Here is a 17,530-nt window from a genome sequence, read left to right on the forward strand (position 1 = left end):
CATACTAGGTCAGCGGCCTGCCAGGCTGGCCGGGGGGCGGGACGTCCGCCTGGGTGGGGCCCACCGGGGCTGCGAGCTGGGACTTGGGCCGAGGCCTGGGGGACTAGCGAAGATCCACGCTGCCGAGGGCAACATCAGGGAGGAGGAGGGGCCTGTGGAAGGTTGGCGCCTTCTTGACTCCGCCCTCAGCCCCGCCCCACTGCGGCTTTTCAAGGGTCTCTAAGCAGGTGCCTCTGCTTCAACCGAAGTCAGGGGAGTGTTTGTACGGGGGACATTCATAGACTGTCTAGATCAGGCCAATTTTGCCCCCACCTTGTTTTGGGGAAACTGAGGACCAGAAAGGGACTGTTGCTAGGCCTCGTAGTACCTAGATTGAAGTGTTGGGGAGTCCTGACTCCCCAGCCCCGAATCAGGGAGGGGCAAACCTCGGGAGGCAGGTTTGGGGCGGGTGGTTTCACAGTGAGTGTGTTTGAACCCAAAATCCGGAAACGGTTTCCGGCTCCCCTAGGCCCTGCTTGTGGGGACCCCAACCGCCTGTCCCTCCCAAATTCCTCCCTGCCGAGGGCCCAGGCACCCAGGCCTCCAGTGTCCAACCTGCGGAGAGCCCACCCACAGCGGGCAGCTGCCCCTTTCCATCTGGCCTCGTGGGAGCCAGGCTTTCGGGGACCCAGTCCCGCCTGTGTGAGCTGGAGCTCCCCCGCCCCCCACAACATCCCCAGACATCGAGGTCTCGTCTCCAGGTAGCAGCGTTTCCATTCCTCCTTCCTCACAGGGCCCTCTCCCCAAAATGCTTCCATCTTGCTCTAGCCCCTCCCCGGGACTATCACAAGGACCCGAGGCCCCACGCCCGGATCTGCCCGGATCTCCACCAGGCCTGTGCCCCCCGCTGCCAGCAGGAAGACGTTCGGCCCCGGGTCGGGGTAGCCCCGTGGGAACGGTTTGTCTCGAAAACAGGAACCCGGGCCGGGGGCTGGGCGGGGCGCCCCTTCCCCACCGCAGTCCGCTTCCTGCCCCTCCCGGCTTCCTCTGCCCAACAGCAGGCAGGGCGGGGGGCACGGGGGCGTCTGGGGTGGGGAGAGAGGGCCCTTGGTTTTGTGCTCCCCTCCGTGTCTGGCGCGGTCTGAACTCTGCTCGCCCACCCTCGGCGCAGCCAGTGGCGCAGCCCCTCGCACGCTTGCCTCCTCGGTCTTTGGGCGGCGCGGCAGGGGAGGGGTTAAGCTGCCGCAGGGACTGCCGCGTGCGGGGCGAGAGGGATCCCCAGTGGGGGAGGCGCGGCGGCGGTGCCGAGCCCCGCGCAGGGGCGGGGAGGGGCGGGGGAGGCCGCGGCACGGGGGCGGGGCGGTGGGGAGCTGGGCCACAGCGCCGAGAGCGGGCGGGAGCCGCAGCCGCAGCGCGGCGGGCGGGCAGGAGCGTACGGTGGTGGCGCCTCCCGGGCCGGGTGCAGACTCCTTGCCGTGGGTCCCAAGAGTGAGTGGACTGTGCGCGGGCGGGGCACCGCGCAGAGGAGGGCCTGGCCCCTAGGGGCTCCCGAGGGCGGCGGTCGGGTTGGTGGGTGCGGAGTCTGCGGCCGTGGTCGGGGGTAGGGAAGAGCTGCAGAGACAGCTGAGACGCCCTGGACAACCTGCTGGAGGGGGTGGTATCGTGGCGCACTCGGCCCTTCCCAGCCACGTCTCAGTGGGACTTTTTCCCGCGGATTCCCCATTTGACATATGAAAAAATTGAGGCTCCGAGAGGCCAAGTGACTTTCAAGGTCACACAGCAAAGAAGTGGCAGAGTCAGGAGAAGATGGCTTTGGGTGGCTTCTATGGAAAGTCCGCCAGAGAACTCCGTGGAGGAGCCCCCGGCGCCCCTCCCCTGCCCAAGGGTGTACGTATAGGGTCGCGGTACCTTTTCCGTGGCGCAAAGCTCTGTCGGTGGCCCGCGATGAGGAGGGCGGGGTGAGGGGGCGTTAGGGTGTTTGGCCTCAGGGCTGGCCCTGGACCGTGGATGAAGGAGCGGTGGTGGAATGGGCGTGTGCGCACAGCCACGGGGGTGTGTGCGTATGTGGGAGAGTGTACATGCATGTAGGAGCACTGTCTGGCGTGTGTGCACACGTGTGCGGATGTCAGCGCAGCCCTGGCTGAGAAACTCCAGGCTGGCCTGTCTCCAGTGAGCAGAGGGTCCGAGAGCCGGCCCCATCTGTGCGTTTGCATTCTGAGGTAGAGAGCTGCGTATGTGTGCCCGAGGGTTCTAGGTGTGCGCAGGGTGTGGGTGCCATTGTGTGTGCGACACGTAGGATGAGAGGCAAATGCCTGAGGCCCGGTGTATGTGAGCCGGGGCATCCTGCACCCCATTGTGGGTCCCTGTTCTCGGCGACAGAATGAGTGTCCCTGACTGGGTGCGTGCTGGAGTTGCTGGTGGAGTCACACAGGCACTCTCCAGCCCCCACGGCAATGGCGCCCCCTTCTGTGCACCCTACTCTGTGTGTCCGACCGTGGCAGGCCAGTGTGTACGCTCACAGTTCGACTGTGCAGTATGGGTAAGGAGGCTGGGGAGGATGGCTGGCGAAGAGGCTACGCAGGAACCCCTGGGGCCTTCCCGGAGGAGGTGGCTAGGGAGCGCGCTTTTCCCAGGCTCAGGCTTCCCGCTGACGCCTCGGGGCCGCAGCGGGCTCCCCCACCCCTACCCCCGCCCTAGGAATGTTCCTTTCTACTCCTGTCCGCTTCCCCAAGGGCAAGCCCCTGGGGACCGCTGCAGCTCCGCCTCTCCTTCCCGGGAGCCCGGGAGGGAGCGAAGCGGGCAGGACGCCTGGGTTCCTCCCTCCTCCTATCCCAGAGAGAGAATTCCTCCGAGGTCCCCTCAGGCTCTGGGTTCCCAAAATAACCCTGCGGGGGAAGGGAGTCTGTGGAGGAAGGGAAGCGAGCGGGGCGCAGATCCGAGCTGCGGTTGCTGCAGGTGCTTCTGGGGAGAGGGCGCGAGGAGAAGAGGGCATACATGAGGCTGAGGCACCGATCGGACCCCTGGAATCCTGGCTCGTCCCCTTAGCCAGAGAGTCCCTTGGCCCTCTGGCGACTCCGGGGGTGGGCCGGAAGCCTCTCGGCCAGTGGGTTTCCCAACTGGTGGGTTGCACCATCTCGGGCCAGACCGTTTAACCCCGGGAGCGGCCGCAGCCTACGACCCCGCCCCTGCCCAGCAGGGGGCGTGCCTGCCCCGCCCCGTGCCTGCCCCCCCGCAGCTGCCCCCGCCCGCGCCTCCGCGGACTCCCACTCTGCCTCTCTCGGGACAGGGGTCCGGTCCGAGCCCCGTGGGAGGCTCCCAGAGCGCAGCTTGGCCTGGCCTACCCGCGCCGGCGGCCATGGCGGGCACCCTAGACTTGGACAAGGGCTGCACGGTGGAGGAGCTGCTTCGCGGCTGCATCGAAGCCTTCGGTGAGTGGCACCGGAGTATACACCCAGCCTGAGCCCAGCTGGGAGCTTGAACCCTGACCCACTCAGCTCCGCATCCTGCATCCTCTTTAACGAAAGCCTCTTCATCGTAGGAGAGATCTCCACGCTTCAAAAAGATCAAATATTTCCCTTCCCTAGTATGCCAATTTTGAAGGCAGGGACGGGATCCTCTGACTCTGACACACGGGGAGCATTATCTGCCTCCCCCCACCCTCCACCCCCGGGAATCCGGAGGAACTCTCTATCTCCGGCCTGGGAGCTGTTTCCGGCTGATGCGGGGCGGTTTATCTGGTGAAGGGGTGCCCCTTCCCCCAAGCACTCAGGAAATGACCTCTGGATTCTTGACCCCGGGGAACCCAGGCTCCTTCCGCCCCAGCTGGTTCCCCTCCGGACGATGGGCCCAACTCAGACGCTCCCCCCTGCAGTTCCTCGGATCCTGCCTTATAGCGCTCCCAACTCCACCTCCTGGTTGTGGAATCCTGAGGAAACAGGAGATGGGTGGGGGGGTCAGATACCCGTTGGGCTGAGGGGTAGGGTTTAGGGACCATGGCTGCTGGACGAAGAGTCACAGGCTTCTCTTGGACCCCTCGGATTAGATGACTCCGGGAAGGTGCGGGACCCGCAGCTGGTGCGCATGTTCCTCATGATGCACCCCTGGTACATCCCTTCCTCTCAGCTGGCGGCAAAGCTGCTCCACATATATCCTTTGCGGCCTTGCCAGAGCCCGTGCAGACCGAGAGCCCAGGCGAGCCCCGAGCCTCGGGCTGGGCCCAGGGGCCCCTACAGCATCCCACAATTCAGGCTTGGCTCCTTCCCTGACTGTCACCCCCACCTAGGCCTTGCCTTCCCGCTCCCCACCATGTCGGACAGTTCCCTTCTGCCACCTCAGTCTGCCTCTTGCCTCTCCCAGAAACCAGGCTGTCCGCTAGTCCCAGAACCTAACTCCCTTACCTCTTACCCACTCTCCTGAAGCTCACCCCTCATCTCTCCCTTCAGCCTCTTTCCAGAGCTTGGGTCTGGGCCTTGCCCTTGCCCCAGATGCTGCCCCCAACATTTCTCCTAGAACCAGACCCCCCCGCCCCCCCCCCCCACCTCTTTCTAGGATTAGGCTGCAGCCTGGTTTTCCTTAACGCTTCCACCTACAGACAATCCCGCAAGGACAACTCCAGTTCGCTGCAGGTGAAGACATGCCATCTGGTCAGGTGAGTCTTCCCTCTTGGAGCACTGTCCCCTCCCTCCTCTGCTTCCTTCTCTGTCTTCCCACTGGCCTGAAGGAGTTAGTTATGTGGGTTTACCCCGGGCTCTGTCTACGGTGGCAGTGCTGTCACAGGCCTGCCCCTTTTTGGGCCTGCTCTGGATTTTCTGATCTGTTCAACTTGGGGGGAGGGAGGACAGAGTTAGGACAGGGGGAACCACGGTTGGAGGTGCTTTCCCCCTTTATGGGGAACTACAGTACCAGGCGGGGTGGGGGAGGGCTGCCTTTGGTGATTCCCTCTGCGTTGCAGGTACTGGATCTCAGCATTCCCGGCAGAGTTTGACCTGAACCATGAGCTCGCTGAACAGATCAAGGAACTGAAGGCTCTGCTGGACCAGGAAGGGAACCGCAGGCATAGCAGTCTCATCGACATCGAGAGCGTGTGCGTGGGGGGAGCTCGGGGGCAGGGGGGGCGGTGGGCATATTACACCATCTGCGCTTAATAAATGTTTGTTGAGTTGAATGAGTGAGGGTCATGTCACTCTCTTGCTTCAAAACCTTCTGTGGTTCTCTGTCACCTTAAAAATGTCTTGGCTGGGGACTAAGGTCCCTCATGGCATCCTGCCTCATCTTCCATGGCCTACCCCCCCATCCTGTGGTCACACGGGGCCGCTCCGCCCCATCCTGCAGTCACCGGGGGCCGCTCACCATTCTCCAGCCCTGCGTCCTCCCCCATCACAATGCTCTGCTGTATTCCCCTTGCCTCTCTGTGTTATCACACTCAGCTCAAGTGTGGAGTGTGTGGGCCAGGCTCTTCCAGGGCAAAATTTGTTGCTCCCTCCTCCGTTCCCATGTGGCACTTTGTGCAAAGACCTGTACACACGCCACACAGTTCTGTAATTGTTTGTTTCTGTGTCTGTCTCCTTCAGTAGCCTGTGAGCTCCTCGGGGGCCAGGAACCATGTGTCGCTCATCTCTGTAGCCCCCCAGTGTCTATCTAGCGCAGTGCCCGGTACAGAGTTCGTCTTCCGTAACTGGGTGTGGAGCGCATGATGAAGGGGAGGCTGTGGGAGTTCTGGGACTAGGTCCTCGGTCAGCTTGAGTGGCGGATTTGCGTGAGTGTGGGCATCTCCCGCAAAGGGCTCACTGCCCTTGCCCCCTCACCCCAGCCCCACCTACAAGTGGAAGCGGCAGGTGACTCAGCGGAACCCTGTGGAACAGAAAAAGCGCAAGATGTCCCTGTTGTTTGACCACCTGGAGCCCATGGAGCTGGCAGAGCATCTCACCTACCTGGAGTATCGCTCCTTCTGCAAGATCCTGGTGTGGCCCGAGGGCCTTCGGTCGGGTGGGGTGCAGGCCGGGGCTGGGGGCCCAGAAGGGACAGGGTCCCTGGGGTAGGTGGGGTCACAGGGTGCATGGGTGCCTTTAGTGGAAGCACCAAGGATACCTGGAGGGTGAGGAGTGGCCTTGGGCGAGGGGAGTGGCTCACAGGGCCCTGAGGCTGCTCCCACCCCCAGTTCCAGGACTATCACAGTTTTGTGACTCACGGCTGCACAGTGGATAACCCTGTCCTGGAGCGATTCATCTCCCTTTTCAACAGTGTCTCGCAGTGGGTGCAGCTCATGATTCTCAGCAAGCCCACAGCCCCACAGCGGGCCCTGGTCATCACACACTTCGTTCACGTGGCAGAGGTGCCTGGCCTTCTCCTGCCCCTTCCCTACCTCTCCGATTGCCAGTCTGGCTGGGTTCCTCCTTTCCATGAACTCGCTGCCTCCTTGTCAGAATGGCTGGGCCAAGTTCCAGGCTCATTCAGTGACTCCCCTGTCCCCTTTGTCCCCTAGAAGCTGCTGCAGCTGCAGAACTTCAACACACTGATGGCGGTAGTCGGGGGCCTGAGCCACAGCTCCATCTCGCGCCTCAAGGACACCCACAGCCACGTTAGCCCTGAGACCATCAAGGTGCCTGGGACCGGGGGGTCGGGGAGCGGCCTTGTCAAGGCCTGGGGCAGACCTTCCCAGGTCTGGCTTCCTGGGGAACCTACAGCAGTGAGCCCTGGGCTGGGCACCCCTGCTCTCATTTGACAGATGAGGAAACTGAGGCTCGGAGAGATGAACAGCTTACACAATGGAAGTGGCAAAGTGGGCGCTCACAGACCTGTCTGACTCCAAAGCTTGTGTTTTCTCCTCTTGTTTTGTTTAACATATTGGGTGACATATATGATATATACGTAGAAAAGTAAATAAAACATATATACAGTTTAAAGAAAAATTATAAAGAAAACCCCTGTGTAACCACCACCCAGGTCAAGAAATAGAGCATTGCCAGCCCCCGAAGCTCCCAGCACCTTAGAGCCTAACTCCCTCCCTGTCAGAGGTAACCAACGTCATGACTTTCCTAACAATAATGACCTTGCTTTTCTTTATAGCTTTACCACCTGTGCATGTACCCCAAAACTATGTGGCTTGTCGTTGCCTGTTTTTGAACTTTCTATGAATAGAAGTAGGTTGTTAATATTACTTTATATCTTCTTTCATGCATACATTCTGTTATGTGGAGCAGTTGTTCATTGATTTCCATTCTTGTATGATATTTTATTGTAAGTCCACTCCAATTTCTGTCTCTGCTGTTGGATAGTTGGGGTTTTCCCCGTTTGGGCTGTTATGAACGACACACCTAACTAAGAACATTCTTCTAATTATTTTCCTGTGCTGCCTTTGGTTCTTCCCTGAGCCTCAGTTTCCTCTCCTGTTAAATGTTGGTCATCTGTGGCCAGGCCTCGTGTCGAGGTGCAGTACTTGGTAGTGAGTGTTCCCTTGAACTCATGACCTATGACCTACGAACTCTGACCACTGGCTAAGGAGCCAGTGTTGGGGGACCGTGAGGGACGATTTTGACTTTTTACTCTTCCCCGACTCTGACCCTCATCCTCTCCCATGCTTCTAGGGCTGAGTGGGGAGGATGATTGAGCCAGTGGTGTGCGTATGTGTGTGACCCTCTGCCCTTTGCCCCGCAGCTCTGGGAAGGTCTGACGGAACTAGTGACGGCCACCGGCAACTACGGCAACTATCGGCGGCGGCTGGCGGCCTGTGTGGGCTTCCGTTTCCCCATCCTGGGTGTGCACCTCAAGGACTTGGTGGCCCTGCAGCTGGCACTGCCTGACTGGCTGGACCCTGCCCGGACCCGACTTAATGGGGCCAAGATGAAGCAGCTCTTCAGCATCTTGGAGGAGCTGGCCATGGTGACCAGCCTTCGGCCCCCAGTGCAGGCGAACCCTGACCTGCTGAGCCTGCTCACGGTGAGGGGCCGTCAGCAGGCTTGACAACCACACCTGGTTCTGGGTTTACACATGGCTACAGGTTGGGCCTTGGATTCCTGGTTTTGGTCAAAGGACTAAGTTTCACCTGGGCTCCTGGTTTGGAGTCAACTCTGAGATGGGTCCCAGGCTCCGGGTAGGACTGCGGACTGAGGTCTGATCTCCAGGCTGGCGTGTGGGCCTCAGGTTGAGTTCCTAGCAATGGGTTGTGTTCAAGTTTTGGGACCAAGACTGGATTCTGGGTGCAAGGGTGATTTCTAAACATGGTGCTGAGCTCTGAGGTTCCGGGTTTGAACTTGGACTTGGCGGGAGTTAGGTTCTAGTCTAGATCTGGACCAGGTTCTAGACATTGGGCTAGGCTTCGGTTTTGAGTTTGGAGTGAATTCTTAGTTGTTCCTGGGCTCTGGACTTGGATCAGGGGTGAAATCTGAGCTGGATTCTGGATGCTGGGTTGGGTTCTAGGTTGGGGGTGAGTTTCAGGGCTCTTGGCTGGGTTCCGACCTTCCTGGCTGAGATCTTGGCAGTGCATTGTGCTCAAGGTTTAGGGGCAAGCTGGGGTTCTGGTCTGAGTGCTCGGCTGGCATGTGGCTGCTGGGGTGTGTTCTACGCTGGCCAGTGCTCAAAGTCTAGCTTCTGGCCTGGGCTTGGGGCCACGCTGCGCTCTCCAGGTGGACCTGTGACCTGGGCTCTGAGCAGTGGGCTTCTGAAAGCAGCAAGGCCAGTGGGTGTGATCGCATTGCTGTGTCACAGGTGTCCCTGGATCAGTATCAGACGGAGGATGAGCTCTACCAGCTGTCCCTGCAGCGGGAGCCACGCTCCAAGTCCTCGGTGAGGAAGAGCGTTCTTCTTCCCCATCCTGCCCGTCCTCTTCCCTTCCCGCTGCTCCTCCTAGGATGCCCGGGATGTGAGGGCAGGAGGAGCTCTTTGTGCTGCCTCGCCCATCCTGCCTGCGTGCCGGCTCCCTTAGCCCCAGGCTTTCTCCCCTCTGCTCCCCTGCATCCTGGGCCTGCTCAGCTCTGGCCCTCCCTCAGGCCTGACCATTCATTCCCACAGCCAACCAGTCCCACGAGCTGCACCCCACCTCCCCGGGCCCCAGTGCTGGAGGAATGGACTTCGGCTGCCAAACCCAAGCTGGATCAGGCACTCATGGTGGAACACATCGAGAAAATGGTGGAGGTGAGACACTGTGGCAGTGGCTCTGAAGCCTGAGGTCCACAGTGGTCCATCAGGACTGGTTTTGCCAGGGCTCTAGCCCAGGAATCACCGCCAATGCCAAGTTCAAGGGCCAGCACTCAGTCTCCAGAAGGCATGGGGGTACGGGACAGAGCGGTGGTGGGAGAGATGGGCAGCTGCTTACATCTGAGACACCCTTCAAACACAGGCTGAGAGTGTGGGCAGAATGGGGCTGATGTTCCCTTTATTCTCCTGCCCTGTGTGTCCTTCTGTGTCCCCCAGTCCGTGTTCCGGAACTTTGACGTTGATGGGGACGGCCACATCTCACAGGAAGAGTTCCAGATCATCCGTGGGAACTTCCCTTACCTCAGCGCCTTTGGGGACCTCGACCAGAACCAGTGAGGAGGCCTGGGGGCTGGGGGAGAGGGAAGGCAAGCTCGCTTCCCCTTGGGTTTCAGTTTCCTCCTGTGCAAGATCTTGCCATTGGACCAGATGATCTCAGCAAAGAAAGCTACTAATGTGGGAAGGCGCTCCTATCTGGGGGGGAGGCAGCTGGCCGCGGAGGCACAGGGCTGCCTCGCTCATTCAGACAGATGGGGGCTCCACCTGCATCTTACAAGGACTGTGGCCTGGGGACTGTTGCTACACAAATGCCATTTTATTTGTGGAGTTCACAGCTGGCAAAAAGTGTGGGCAAGCTGAACTCCTGGGTAGCCTGTTTTAATGAATAGATAAGAAAGGCCTGTAATTAGCAGCACCCACTTGCTTTTATCAACAATTCACAAGCTGATAATTTGGACAAACAGCTGGTTGTCTGAGGTAGGTTAAACGTGCCCCCTGCAACCATGTTTATACCCCTGGTTTGCTGAGCAGATAAAATTCCAATTAAAAGTTACAGTCCATCTCAGGTTGAGTTATTTTTTAATGTTAATTCATATTTTAAAAATCTATGGGTTTTTTTTTTCCATATTGCAAAAATTCCTGGTTAAAAACAACCAAGTAGTAAAATAGATTCATGGTAAACAAAATGTATAAAGTAAGAAGTGGAAAGTTCCTTTCCTTCTTTCCCATCAGAGGAGGTCATTATCATAATCTCTTATAACCTCATAGTAACGTCATCAGCGATGTTCCTGGTTTGGCAATATATATGTGTATCCATCCTTCCAGTCTTTTATTTTCCCCCATGCATGTGCCAATTGACATAGATTTTGTTTGCCTGCCGTCAGGAACAGACAGAATTATAGTATAAATTTAGCCCTGCCCGTGGTGTTGGTTGGACCCGTGGCTTTGCTTCTCCACCCAGAGCTGAGACAGCATTCCATGTCACCTCCCTGGGTTGGTGGCTGGATTTTTTTCCAGGTCACACTTTCAGTGAGGATGCAGCCCTTGGAGACCTTTGAGGGCCCAGCTTCTTGCAGGAATCTCAGCCTTAACTTCTCACCGCCTGCAAGCCAGGCCTTGTGCCTGGACCCTGAAAAGGCATCAAAACCCAACACCTGAGGCCCTGGCCGGTTGGCTCAGTGGTATAGCATCGACCTGGCGTGCAGGAGTCCCAGGTTCAATTCCCGGCCAGGGCACACAGGAGAGGCGCCCATCTGTTTCTCCACCCCTCCCCCTCTCCTTCCTTTCTCTCTCTCTCTTCCCCTCCTGCAGCCAAGGCTCCACTGGAGCAAAGTTGGCCCAGGCGCTGAGGATGGCTCTGTGGCCTCTGCCTTAGGCGCTATAATGGCTCTGGGTCTCAACAGAGCAATGCCCCGGATGGGCAGAGCATCGCCCCCTGGTGGATTCCGGTTAGGCACATGCGGGAGTCTGTCTGACTGCCTCCCCGTTTCTGGCTTCGGAAAAATACAAAAAACAAACAAACGAACAAAAAAACCCAACATCTGGTTCACCAGGAGGGAGACCAGCAACCCCTCCTGGGGCAGCTGTAGGGTCTGGCCCCACTCTGACTCACTGCCTCAGCTTGAAGCCCCTCCTTTGAATTTGGGGCTTGAGGATATCTATTTCTTTCTTGCAAACTCACCTATTTAAAGATTTTTATTTAATTCAGTGAGAGAAGGGGATGTGGAGACAGACTCCTGCATGCCCACAACCAGGATTCACTCAGCAAGCCCACTAGGGGGTGATGCTCTGTCCATCTGGGGTGTTGCTTCGTTGCTCAGCAACTGAGCTCTTCTTAGCGCCTGAGGTGAAGGCCATGGAGCCATCAGTGCCCAGGACAAACTCGCTCCAATTAAGCCATGGCTGCAGGAGGAGGAGAGTGAGAGAGCAAGAGAGAGAGAGAGAGAGAGAGAGAAAGTGAGAGAGAGAGAGAGAAGTGAGGGGTGGAGGGGAGGAGAAGCAGGTGGGCACTTCTGTGTACCCTGCCCAGGAATCGAACCCAGGACATTGCCACGCCGGGCTGACGCTTTACTACTGAGCAACTGGCCAGAGCCATATTTAAAGAAATTTTTACACTTGATCTTAGCCAAAAGGCCGAGAAGCGATTTAAAACAATTTTTGATATATTTTAACCAGCACCTAGGTATTTGTGGCAGTAGGGTTTTCAGTTTTTGGGTGTTTTTTTTTTTTTTTTTAGTCACTGTTTTGACAGAACTGCATGCCTTGCTTTTTTTCCTTTTGTTTCCCACTTAAACCTTTATCCTGGCCATCTCTCCACAACGATTCATGTGGAACTGCCTCATTCTTTAGAACAGCTTCAGAGTGTTCCGTGCTGAGGCTGGGTGTCATCTACCTCGCCGTCTCCTGCTGATGGATGTGTAGATTGTGCCCAGTTTCTGCTATTAATATACACCAGGCTGCTGTGCACATCTTTGTAGCGATGGACTCAGGCTACTGTTTCCGCAGGAGAAATTCCTGGAAGTGGGATAATTGAATCAAAAGATATGCACATTCTAAATTAGGAGAGAGACTGCCAAAATGACCTCAGGCAAGGTTGTGCCAGCTTGCACCCCCATCAGCAGCAAACCAGTGCCCATTTCCCAACTTCCTTGCCAACAGTGGAATCTATAAAAAGCCTTACAATTTTGCCAGTCTAATTGGCAAATGGTGTCTTGGTTAAATGCACATTTCTTTAATACTAGTGGGGGTAGGATATCTTTTTATATGTTTATTGGCTACTTATATTTCTTCTGATAATTGCCTGTTCATAGTCTTTGTCCGTTATTCAACTGGGTTTGTTGGTCTTTTTCTTATTGATTTTTAGACTCTCTGTTAATGGATATTAACCCTTTGCTGTTGAATGTGTTTTGCAAATATTTTCTTCCAGTCTGTCATTTATGTTGTCTTTTCCCATATAAAATTTTAAAAAAAATTTGTGCACTCAGTATGTCAGTCTTTCCTTTATGGCTTCTTGCATTTGTGTTATATGTAGAAAGGTCCTCGTGTCCTCAAGATTACAAAGTTATTCTCTTTATACCTTTTCAGATACTTTGATGATTTTTGTTTTTTACATTAGTGTTCTCAGTTCAGTGGGTGTTTAGTTTTTACGCACAGTGTGAAGTAGGAATCCAAGCTTATATTTTTTTCTAACTAGCTAGTTGTCTCAATACCCCATTGATTTGAAGGACCCCCCCCCCCCCGGATCACATCATGGAGCCCCAGCTACAAAAAACTAGCAAAACCCAGCCTCGACAGAAATAGCCCTGGGTAGCCCAGGACCTATGAACTAAACCAGGGGTCGGGAACCTATGACTCACGAGCCAGATGTGACTTTTGATAGCTGCATCTGGCTTGCAGACAAATCTTTAATAAAAAAAATAATAACGTTAAAAATATAAAACATTCTCATGTATTACAATCCATTCATTTTCTACCGCTCATGTTCATGGTTGTGGGTGGCTGGCGCCAATCACAGCTGTCCTCCGGGACAACACCAAATTGTTATTGGATAATGCGTAATGTACATGGGTCGTTGTATGGCTCTCACGGAATAACATTTTAAAATATGTGGTGTTCATGGTTCTCTCAGCCAAAGGAGTTCCCGACCCCTGAACTAAACAGACACTGTAGTAAATAGTTCACGTGCAGTATCTCATTTACTCCTCACAACCCCTCCTCCACCCTGAGATGTTAGGAACTATCATTACCCTCGTGTACAGAAGAGGAAACTGAGGCACAGGGAGATGAACCCGCGCCAGGTCACACAGCCAGGAAGTAGTGGAGTGGGAATTTGAATGGAGGTCTATCTCCAGAGCACATGCTCACTCTTTTTCTAAAATATGGGACTAGGTGATAAAGTGGTTCTGCGGAAAGCCCTGGATAATGGGGAAATATTGATTACAGGTGTCTTTCTGGCAGGATTATGCCAGAGTTCCTGGCCCCAGAACTCATCAGAGAGCTCTTTAATTCTCATGGCTGTGAACTGGTGTTTGCCAGAGCTCAGTGTGGGAAACGGGCTGATAACCCCAGGGGCAAGTTGCACAGTTCTGTGAGTTTCCGCACCAACTCTATGAAGTGGGCAGGGCAGGAATTATAATCCCCATTCTTCTGGGGGGAAACCCAGGAGAAGTGACTTGCCCAAGACCGCACAACTAGTTAGCCGTAGCCACTACATCTGCTTGACTTCAGTCTAGTGTTCTTTCTCTTCCCTGCACCAGGGGTCCAAACCAGAAGTTGGGTGAGACCCTTTTATTTGGTAGGGTTTTTTTTCCCCAGTGGGATAGGATAGGTGGGTGGTGGGTGGTCCTGGGGAGGGCTCAAACTGAGGTGCTCAACCTCCCCCGACAGGGATGGCTGCATCAGCAGGGAGGAGATGATCTCCTACTTCCTCCGCTCCAGCTCTGTGTTGGGCGGCCGCATGGGCTTCGTACACAACTTCCATGAGAGCAACTCCTTGCGTCCTGTTGCCTGCCGCCACTGCAAGGCCCTGGTGAGAGCCCCCCACCATTCCCGCCTCAAGCCACACCCCTCCAGCCCTGTTCCCACCCACCTGCGCCCTTCAGTGTTCTCTCTTTCGGCCCCGCCCCTGCCGGAGCCGGCTCACCTCTCAGCCCTGGCAAACCTCATTAATTTCACCTGCCTCTTCTCTTGCTGCTCTGCATCCAACCCTAACGCCTAAGGCCTCAGACAGGGTCAGTCCCAGTCTCCGCCCTTCAGAAGGGAGTCATCACCTCTAAATCCCTCCACCCCCAGCACGGCCCTCTCCTCTATTTCAGATCCTGGGCATCTACAAGCAGGGCCTCAAATGCCGAGGTGAGATGAAATGGCAGGGTTGCCCGGCTGAGGTTTTTTTGGGAATAGTTACTATTTCGATAGGGATTCTTATATTGGTGGGGCTGTTGCAAAGAAGTGAAGTACCTCAGAGCCAGAGAGGCATGATAATTATATGGGAAGGGCTTTTATTTTGGTGAGGCAGCTGCCCAGGAACAGAAAACTTTGAGAGGGCATAGAATGGCAAGTAGGATAAAGAGAGAGCACTTTGGAAGGAGAATTTTGTTTTGGTGGGACAGCTGCTCAGGAGCAGCGGAACCTGGGGAGACTGCAGGCCTGGAGAATGGAATGGAGGGTGTTCTGACCAGTGGCTTTGGCTGGGCCCCTCATCTGCCTCCCCCAGCATGTGGTGTGAACTGCCACAAGCAGTGCAAAGATCGCCTGTCAGTCGAGTGCCGGCGTCGGGCCCAGAGCGTGAGCCTGGAGGGGTGCACGCCCTCACCTTCACCCACACATACCCACCACCGAGCCTTCAGCTTCTCCCTGCCCCGCCCCGGCAGGCGAGGCTCCCGGCCTCCAGGTAAGGAGGGGTCTCATTCTGTACCGGCCCGGGGAGGGAGAGAGGCAGGGCCACTGCGGCCAAGTCTTAACGTATCCAGGGTGGAAACCATATCAGAGTTTGTAATTCTTGGGTTTTCCTGGGGCAGCAAAGAGGGTTGGACTGCTAAGGGTGCCGGAAGGTGACCAGGGAGCCCTCGACCCTCTGAGGCTGAGGAGGAGAGAGACTTTAATATGTAAAGAAGAATAAAAATGAAAGAAGTTTTAAGATTCCAGTTACGTTCTTATTTTGTTGGGGGGATTGACAGCGGATAAGAGAGGGAGTTATGTGAGCTCTTTACTTACATTTTCCTTTTGGCTGCTCTGGAGGCCATTCTGAGAATTCTAAGTCCTTTACCCCGAAAATCTCCTGGCAGCTTTCTTGGGGTCTTTAGTGGTTTTAGGTCAGTTTGCTGAATGACAATTCCTTAAACGATTATTTTGCTGAGGGCAGTCTGAGCAGCTATGTTAAACTGGGGTCTAGGGCAGTTGACCACAACCGTTTGGACTGGCATAAGTTCTCAAAAATAGAAAAGATAAAACCATTTGTATCGAGCCTTCCAGTAGTGCTGGGGTCTAAAATGTGAAACACACACAAAATTGACATTTAAGCAAACGGCGCTGACACATCTGTGGCTGCGGAAAAGCTGCGGTGAAACAAAAACCTAGAAAAAGAGCTTCAAAAATTGGGCCGTTCGGTCATTCAGTGAATTGATTTTCAGTGGATGGGTCCGCGTCTGGAATGGGGCCGAGTGCCTCCTGTGCGTGGGGGCGGGGCAGGGAGGGACCCAGTTGATTCTGTGACCTCCCCTGCCCCCCAGAGATCCGAGAGGAGGAGGTACAGATGGTGGAGGATGGAGTGTTTGATATCCACTTGTAATGACGGTGAGTCCTCCCCCAGCTTGTGCCAGGGCCTCCCCACTGAGGGCCGGGGCAGGGTGGGTCAGGGAAAGAGGCGCTCTGTACAAATGGCCCTGGCAGGGCGATTCCTCCTTTCTGCGGCAGGATCTTCGTCACCATCTCTGTTTTTCTCTTCCCAGCTGTGACTGGATCAAGCACTCACGCCTGCCTTGGAGAAGAGACCCAGACCAGAGCAGGGAGCCTGGGTGCCAGGGCAGCAGGCTGGGGCTGGGGCTGGGGGTGGGGCATGCGGGTGGCATGAGGGTGGCATGCGGCTGAGGGCAGGGCCAGGGCTAGTGTTCTGAAGGTTGTACAGACTCTTGTGAATATTTGTATTTTCCAGGAATAAAAAGGCCCGTGTCATGAACCTAGACCATCAGAGCCTAGAATACTGGAGGGGGAAAGGGGCTGTAATCACAGGGACTAGAATGTTGGAATCTAGAACGCTGTAGTCAGAGAATCTTGGGAGATCTGGGATCTCATGTGTCTGGAATCTTGGGGGGAGGACTAGAATCCTGGGGGACCAGAAGACCTTGGAACTTAAACATCTTGGAGAGGATCTGAAATCCTGAGGAGTCCAGAATCTTGGAGGTCTAAAACTTGAAACTAGCACATCTTTGCACTGAGAATTGCTGGGCCTAGTGGTTTTGTGTAACCATAGCCTTCAGCCCACCGTCAAAATTCCCTTGCTTGACAGGTGACCTTTTGGCTCCTGCTTGAATACTTCCAGCAATGGGGAGCTCACTGCATAGAGTCATGGGAGGGAGAGGGCAGCCCAGAGTGCCGGCTGTGGGGGGAGGGAGGTAAGGGCTTGGGCAGCTCTCCTGCCTGAGGGTGGCGGCTGTACTCCTTGGGCCTGCAGCCTCCTGGCTTGCCGCTGCTGCCAGCCAGCCGGAAGGACAGTGACTTCCAGAGGAAATGCATATTGATCCTGCTCTCAGCCTCCTGTGGCCTCTCCCAACCCAGCTCCTCCCTCCTGAGTTTGCAGCACAGAGGTTTTGGGGATCACTGCTACCTGAGGACTGCTAATCTACTTCTAAGTCTAGTCTAGGTTCGGAGGTGAACAGGGGTCTTCTAAAGGTTTTGAAGCTGGGCCAGGCTGCCCCTGGGGTTAGGAGACTCCAGATAGCAGCCCTGGAAGTACTTCCCAAGCTCCCCACACTGGGGCGTGTCCTACAGCTGCTATGGGTTGTCCTGAGGTGGAGGCCTAAGCACCCCGACTCCTACGTGCAGAGCACAGTATCTGTGGACCTGGCAATGGCCTCAGCCCCCTGTCAGGGTTCCCTGACCCATGTCCATCTCTCCCTTTGAGACATCGTGCCCCAGGCCTAATCCTCATTTGGGTCTCCTCCCATTCTGTTATTTTTCAGCCCCACGTTGGGTCCCCCACTCTGTCCCTCCTTCTACCCTCAGCCCCCTCCCACCCCTCCCCCTCTTGAGGCTGTAATATCCGTTTCACGATTTGGGGGCTGAGTTGCTATAACAACAGACAGTGATTGTGTTGTGAAGAGCAGCTCGCTCCCTGCACTGCCCGCCTCCCCTGCTAGCTTCATCCCTGCAGCCTGGTTGGCTCCCCTCCCCACCTCCCCCAGCCCCAGCCTGGCCTCTTTCCTGGCCGTGTGTGTGTGTGTGTGTGTGTGTGTGTGTGTGTGTGTGTGTATGCATTACGTGCCCAGGGCCAATCTGCTGGGAAGGTGACATGAGACTGTCTTTTCATGGTTGCACTTGTGTGAGTCTGGTGTATGAGCTTCACATGGTATGTGTGCATGTGGGTGCA

At 55.9% G+C, this 17,530-nt stretch overlaps 1 protein-coding gene across 12 annotated transcripts; it reads left to right on the forward strand.

The window, feature by feature from the left end:
* The first annotated feature begins 59 nt into the window (after window positions 1-59).
* On the forward strand, window positions 60-16,100 carry RASGRP2 (RAS guanyl releasing protein 2). Of its 12 annotated transcripts, none has more exons than XM_066359086.1 (17): window positions 65-161; window positions 3,266-3,407; window positions 4,022-4,124; window positions 4,565-4,627; window positions 4,931-5,062; window positions 5,789-5,939; window positions 6,137-6,310; window positions 6,461-6,577; window positions 7,633-7,914; window positions 8,683-8,760; window positions 8,986-9,108; window positions 9,388-9,503; window positions 13,834-13,975; window positions 14,262-14,298; window positions 14,660-14,836; window positions 15,675-15,738; window positions 15,894-16,100. In XM_066359086.1, exons 2-16 carry the CDS (start codon window positions 3,335-3,337, stop codon window positions 15,731-15,733), a joined length of 1,827 nt encoding a protein of 608 aa, XP_066215183.1. In that variant the 5' UTR covers window positions 65-161; window positions 3,266-3,334; the 3' UTR covers window positions 15,734-15,738; window positions 15,894-16,100. The 12 variants fall into 12 exon arrangements, with proteins under 12 accessions (XP_066215202.1, XP_066215183.1, XP_066215162.1 ...); XM_066359065.1 differs by lacking the exon at window positions 65-161 and adding an exon at window positions 311-740; XM_066359023.1 differs by lacking the exon at window positions 65-161 and adding an exon at window positions 806-937 and having other exon boundaries at window positions 6,464-6,577.
* Window positions 16,101-17,530: the final 1,430 nt, after the last annotated feature.

Source organism: Saccopteryx leptura, chromosome 1 (assembly GCF_036850995.1).
Source record: "Saccopteryx leptura isolate mSacLep1 chromosome 1, mSacLep1_pri_phased_curated, whole genome shotgun sequence".
Classification (NCBI taxonomy): domain Eukaryota; kingdom Metazoa; phylum Chordata; class Mammalia; order Chiroptera; family Emballonuridae; genus Saccopteryx; species Saccopteryx leptura.

What these genes read in the sequence shown, in the direction of transcription:
- RASGRP2 (XM_066359033.1), top strand. Translation starts at nt 1,786, where the DNA reads ATGGCTTTGGGTGGCTTCTATGGAAAGTCCGCCAGAGAACTCCGTGGA. An exon ending in CGGCTGCATCGAAGCCTTCG is followed by an intron (nt 3,408 to 4,021) that starts GTGAGTGGCACC and finishes CCCTCGGATTAG; the next exon opens with ATGACTCCGGGAAGGTGCGG. An exon ending in ACTTCGTTCACGTGGCAGAG is followed by an intron (nt 6,311 to 6,460) that starts GTGCCTGGCCTT and finishes TTTGTCCCCTAG; the next exon opens with AAGCTGCTGCAGCTGCAGAA.